General features: G+C 35.5%; 1 protein-coding gene across 1 annotated transcript; it reads left to right on the plus strand.

The window, feature by feature from the left end:
- LOC107759328 (uncharacterized) lies at window positions 1-4,794 on the plus strand. The gene is made up of 2 exons (XM_016577220.2): window positions 1-430; window positions 3,969-4,794. Exons 1-2 carry the CDS (start codon window positions 145-147, stop codon window positions 4,349-4,351), a joined length of 669 nt encoding a protein of 222 aa, XP_016432706.2. The 5' UTR covers window positions 1-144; the 3' UTR covers window positions 4,352-4,794.
- Window positions 4,795-5,419: the final 625 nt, after the last annotated feature.

Below are 5,419 nucleotides of genomic sequence, written 5' to 3' on the forward strand. Positions count from 1 at the left end.
TGCAACAAAAACCTCTCCAGATCATATTCTCCTTCTTCGTCATCGTTGAGCACTCAACGCTCTCCTGCGCCGTTAAAGCCTCCATCAACACTCGCAATCTGAAATCTCGACCGTTTAAAAGAAAAAAGGAAACCGACTAGAATCATGATTCAGTTACTATTCACTTTGATATTTGCCGAAATGGCATTAATCGTGGTCTTCGTGTTCAAGACGCCATTAAGGAAGCTAGTGATAATGGGCCTGGACCGGGTCAAGAGAGGCCGCGGCCCAATTATTGTGAAAACTGTTGCTGGTACTGTCTTCGTCGTTATGCTCTCCACCATCTACAGTATTGCGTCGATCCGCACGCGGTGGATGGATGAAGGAGGTGATATCACTCCCACTGATCAGATTCTATTGGCTCAGCATCTTCTCGAAGCTTCTCTCATGGGTATCGTTCTCAAACTGAATTTTGATCTTGTGATTCTCTAATTTAGTTTATTAATTTTGGTATTTGACTGCGTGTTGGATGTGATTAGACTAGTTGTAATTGTATTATTTTTGAAGCTTATGGATGTAAAATAAATAAATGTGTAAAATTTGTGTGCTGTGCTAGTAGAGGAAGATTCCGGTTTCAGAGACAGCGGGTATATCGTACTTTATATGCGGATTCTGAAATTTTCCTTTAAATTTATCCTATACATATTACTCCATATAATTTGAGTCTGAGATAGTAGTGTACAGTGTTTTTAAAAGCAAAAGGTGTAAAAAAGTAACAAAGCCCATGGGGCTTGAAGCAAAAAGTGTGAAGCACAAGGTTCGGATGTATCGTTATGCTAACGGGTTCATCTGAAATAGTACTCTTGACACAGAGCATAAATTTATGCTTAAAAATTCATTAAAATTGTAACAAACAGCAGACATGAACCCATTACCTCTAAAAAAAATAACGGGTTCAATGCTAAGAAGCTTAAAGATTGAACCCATAAAGTATATATCCTGGATCCGTTTCTGGTGAAGTAAGTGCACACAATTTATAGAAAATTAAAAGTACCACAAACATTTAAGTTTAGTACTGTAATAATTAAATTACAATTAAAATAATCAATTTCAACATTCAAAATGCAATAATTCCCATATTAATCGAACTCCTCAAAGCTGAGATTCAGGGAACCAACTACTTCTTGTCGAGATCACTTTTTGGATGCCTAGATCACGAATAAATGAAAATTTTATTGATAAGACCTTTTCAATTGTAGTCATTATTTGGGGTCTGTATATTTATCCAATTCATCCCATTCTTGATTTCTTTATTGTAATATTACTCATTAGTTCAGTTTAGGTTTGTCAATGTTGGAAGCATACACTTCTCTAAAGCGTATGGCTTCACCCATGAAGCATAACACCTCGCTTCACACCGCTTCATCACTTTATGCGACGAAACAATGGCTTTTAATAACACATGAGTGCACGTGCACCCACTGCCCGGTATGCTGGATCGATTATTCAACATACAAGCAGTGGGTGCACATGTATGTAAAAGTGCATCAACCTGTACAATAACCTTCCTCTTGTTCTGTTTTTAAAAATTCAATTGCCTCTTGTAAGATTCTTTTCTTTTTCTTTTTCTTTTTATTTTCTGTTATATCTGTTGTGCTGCATTGTTGTCTGAATTGTTACATTTATAAACTGCAAAGCGGTTCTCCTTCCTTATCCGTGCAAGTTCTTAACTCAATGATTTGAATTATTGGTTACATGTATATTTGTTACCTCTGAAATTTGAGTAAACATCAGTGGTTGACTTAGAATTAGAGCTCTTTTGGTTTATTTATTCATGACAAAGCTTATATATTTTATTTCACGTTGGTTAGTCTATACTAAACTAAGGTCTATTGATCTGAATGAGGTTGACCTTTTCAAATGGTTAGCTTAAAGCGTTGAATTAAAGTTTTAACCTTATTATATGACAGTGATTTTATTCCGTCCTCTCTAAACACTGTTTTATTCCTTTTTGACAAATGACATACTTAACACAGTAGTTCATACCAACAGTTGCGTGGGGCATGCTAAAAAGTTTAAATGTCGTGCTACACTTCTTTTTGCACAAGAATTGTCTTTATTATCCTCTTCTATAACATCAGGTTATACATTTGGTCGTCACTTCTTTAAGCATAACGGTATTAGAAAAACTATTTAGAACGCATAGCTTTAGTGCTCTTACAAATGGATGAAACCTCATCTATTTTGCTAAACCCTATTGCAGGTTTTTTTGTGTGTGGGGGGGGGGGGATGTGGAGATCTTGACTTATACTGTTATACTGTCACCCTTTGCAAAGTTATGCATGATTTTCTCCACCTGTGCCATCTTGCCAGTCAGTGCACATTGCCATTTGTCAGCAGATGATAAAAAAACTACTGCCTCAATCCCATTTTATGTGACATGCTTTCCTTTTTAGTTTGTCCCAAAATAGAATGACATCTTTCTCTTTTTAGAAACAATTTAAGCTGATCATTACCATTTTACTATTAATAACATGATTTGTTGGACCCACTAGACATAAAAGGTCATTCATTTATTTTTTTGAGAAAGATAAAAGTTCATTCTTTTATAAGGAGAGAAAATGAAAAGATATGTGGAGCTCTCACCACCCTGAAAGGATAATTTTGGTACTTTGTATATATTTGGCTTACACGTCAAGAGTCTTCTTTAACATCTTAAATTCCGTGCCCCGGCAAGCACTTTCAAATAGCCTTGTCGATTGCTTAGTATAATTTCGTATTTAATTATATGTTAAACGTTTGTATACAATGATTTGTTTTACTAATTTTTCACAAAGACATGCCGATTGTGGAGGGTGTTTCTGATTAAAAACTTAGTTTTCATTAGTACAATGTCTTTAATGCTTTCATTTAGCAACTGCTCGATATGTGCAATGACCATTTAAGTCCACAATCACAAATTTAACCTACTTTTATGTTTTAAGTCAGTACTCTGCCTTCTGTTGTTTAAATCAACTGATTATTCAACTACGATGAAATGAAAGGAAAAAGTACACGTTCAAACGTGTCATGCTCTGGTGTTGGTATTTCGGGGCTGTCTATTCCTAAGCTAGAGTTTTGCTTCAGTTGAGATGTTTCGTAAGGGGTTTTGCCAGCTTATTAGATCCAGGGCATTGTAACTGGGTTAGTTCTTAGATTTGCATCTGTGAAGTCACATTTGTGCTCTTACTGTCTAGATGACTACTTTTACCATCAAAGTAAAAGTCTTCCTTGATCTTCCTTGATCTTTGGCGTAGTGGTAAGAGCGTTGTGTGTGTTAGGTGCACGTAACGGGTTTGAACCATGTGTCAAACAAAAGCTTGTTGCTTAACTGTAGAAGGGTAGAGGGAAGGGTCCATCGTCCACCGAGTTTCAAACCGTGTGCCACTAGTTACTCGTGGATTTGTTGGTTATCAAAAAAGAAAAAGAATCAGGAGGGAAATTTTCATGGATCAAAGATGGAAAATTGGAATAATCTGCATAGACGTAGTTTTGTACAAACTATTGATTCTTTTCAAATCGTCTTATAAAATGGTGCATAAATGTTATTAATGATGGCTATGTTTCCACTTTTACCGATATAAGAAGTGAAAGGAGCTGTGATACATATTCTCTTTTTCCCGCACATAGTAATGCCAAGTATATATAGATGTGTATTGATAAGCACTTGAAAAATGCGGTTCAGAAGTACTTTCTCGCTTGCAATGAACTTGATATCTTTTCCTTTTGAGGTTTCTCTGCAGGCTGGTCTTATAATAAACTGGAAGTTATTTTATTAGAGAATTTTACTGTTTAAGGATTATTGTATAGCATGTTTAAAAGTATAACCTTTTAGGCTTCTTTCGTGTGTCAGAGAAAAGCATCTGACTTGCACTTGATCTCTGTCTTCTGTTCCCAGTTCCTTCTGGTGTCCTTCCCATTCTGGATTTCACAATTACTTTTTTATGCAGGATTCTCCCTCTTCCTCGCTTTCATGATCGATAGACTACACCATTATATAAGAGAACTTAGTATGAGAAGGAAGACCATGGAAGCTGTGAAAAAGCAAAACAGAGCCTTTGAGGATGGAAAAAGTGGAGCTTCTGAGGAGATCAAAACTTTGGAGGAAGAGGCAAGTGCATTGCGTGGAAAAATTAAACAGCTGGAGTCAGAACTGCAGGAGAAGGCCAAAGAAGCAAGCGGTGCTGAAGCCAATGCAGTTGCTCTAAAAAAGCAGTCAGAAGGATTTCTTCTTGAATATGACCGCTTACTTGAGGAAAACCAAAATCTTCGTTCTCAATTGCAATCACTGGATCGTACATTGTCACGCTCTGATAGCAAGAAGGTGTCCTAAAGAACCGTGTGTCGCTGTGTATGAACCATGTCTCATTATGTCTTGTTAATACCTTCGCATCTTTCCAGCTCAAAATCTGAATGAGGTGTAAGAATCCAGAGTTCCGAGAGTACTTTTCATTTTACTCTATGATATAGTCTTTGTGTCCTTAAATTTCTGTTGTGGGATAAGGGGTTAGCATATATGAATGGTAGAAGCTTTTTTTCTTTCAATATTTAGTGTACTTTATCCTCTTGAAATGTGGCCTGCGTCTGCTGTCATTGCCAACTTCATCCAGTAAGACGCCTTTCCAGAAAGTACTTGTAGGTTGATTGGTTATGAAATTTCTTCAGCATTGTTAAACCCTTTTAATCGGATTCCTTTTTTATGCATTGACTCGGATATTGCTCTCAAAATCCATGCACTTAGTGGGTTCTTGTTGAATATTTGGTTTCTTCATTCAAGTAGTGTTTCCTGTCAAATATTCCTTCATTTTAGCAGATGCACACTTTTGTTTTTAAATTTGTATGTGTGCCAAGTTCAGCTGGCGACTTCAAGCAGAGCTTAAAACAGTATGTTCTTGTGTATCTAGGGACTGATGATCACAGGAAGAAAAAAGAGAGAAATATGTATGTACTTTATTTGAGAGGAAAATAAGAGCATGTTTGGAAAGCTACCTTTTAATTGGACGTGGGTGTAATTACCCAATTTTGGACTTTTTATTTGGTTAAGTAGTTACTTGGTAATTATGAAATTTGGTATAATTGAAGGGGACCAATTACACTCTCCAACTCTCAAGGGGGAGGTGAGATTTATTGGTAAATTACATAATGTAATTACAAGGTAACTTTTTAATACCTAGTAATATATAAAATTTAATATTTCTTATATGCAATTAAAGTCTATTTACTTGTTCATCTAAAAAGATTTATTTAATTTTGTTGTTATTTAATTTTAAAATAAAAAATATTTAATTACTAATTACACTTGTGCAATCAACATGACACATGTATTATATTATAATTACTTACATCAAACAAAATAGGCCTATTTAATTACTATATTGTGTAATTATTATCCTAGTAACTA

The sequence above is a fragment of the Nicotiana tabacum genome, chromosome 17 (genome assembly GCF_000715075.1).
Source record: "Nicotiana tabacum cultivar K326 chromosome 17, ASM71507v2, whole genome shotgun sequence".
In the NCBI taxonomy this organism is placed as follows: Eukaryota; Viridiplantae; Streptophyta; class Magnoliopsida; order Solanales; family Solanaceae; genus Nicotiana; species Nicotiana tabacum.

Excerpts from the sequence above, each read along its gene's own strand:
- LOC107759328 (XM_016577220.2), top strand. The coding sequence starts at position 145 with ATGATTCAGTTACTATTCACTTTGATATTTGCCGAAATGGCATTAATC. Across the intron at positions 431-3,968 it reads TCTCGAAGCTTCTCTCATGG|GATTCTCCCTCTTCCTCGCT; the intron begins GTATCGTTCTCA and ends TTTTTTATGCAG.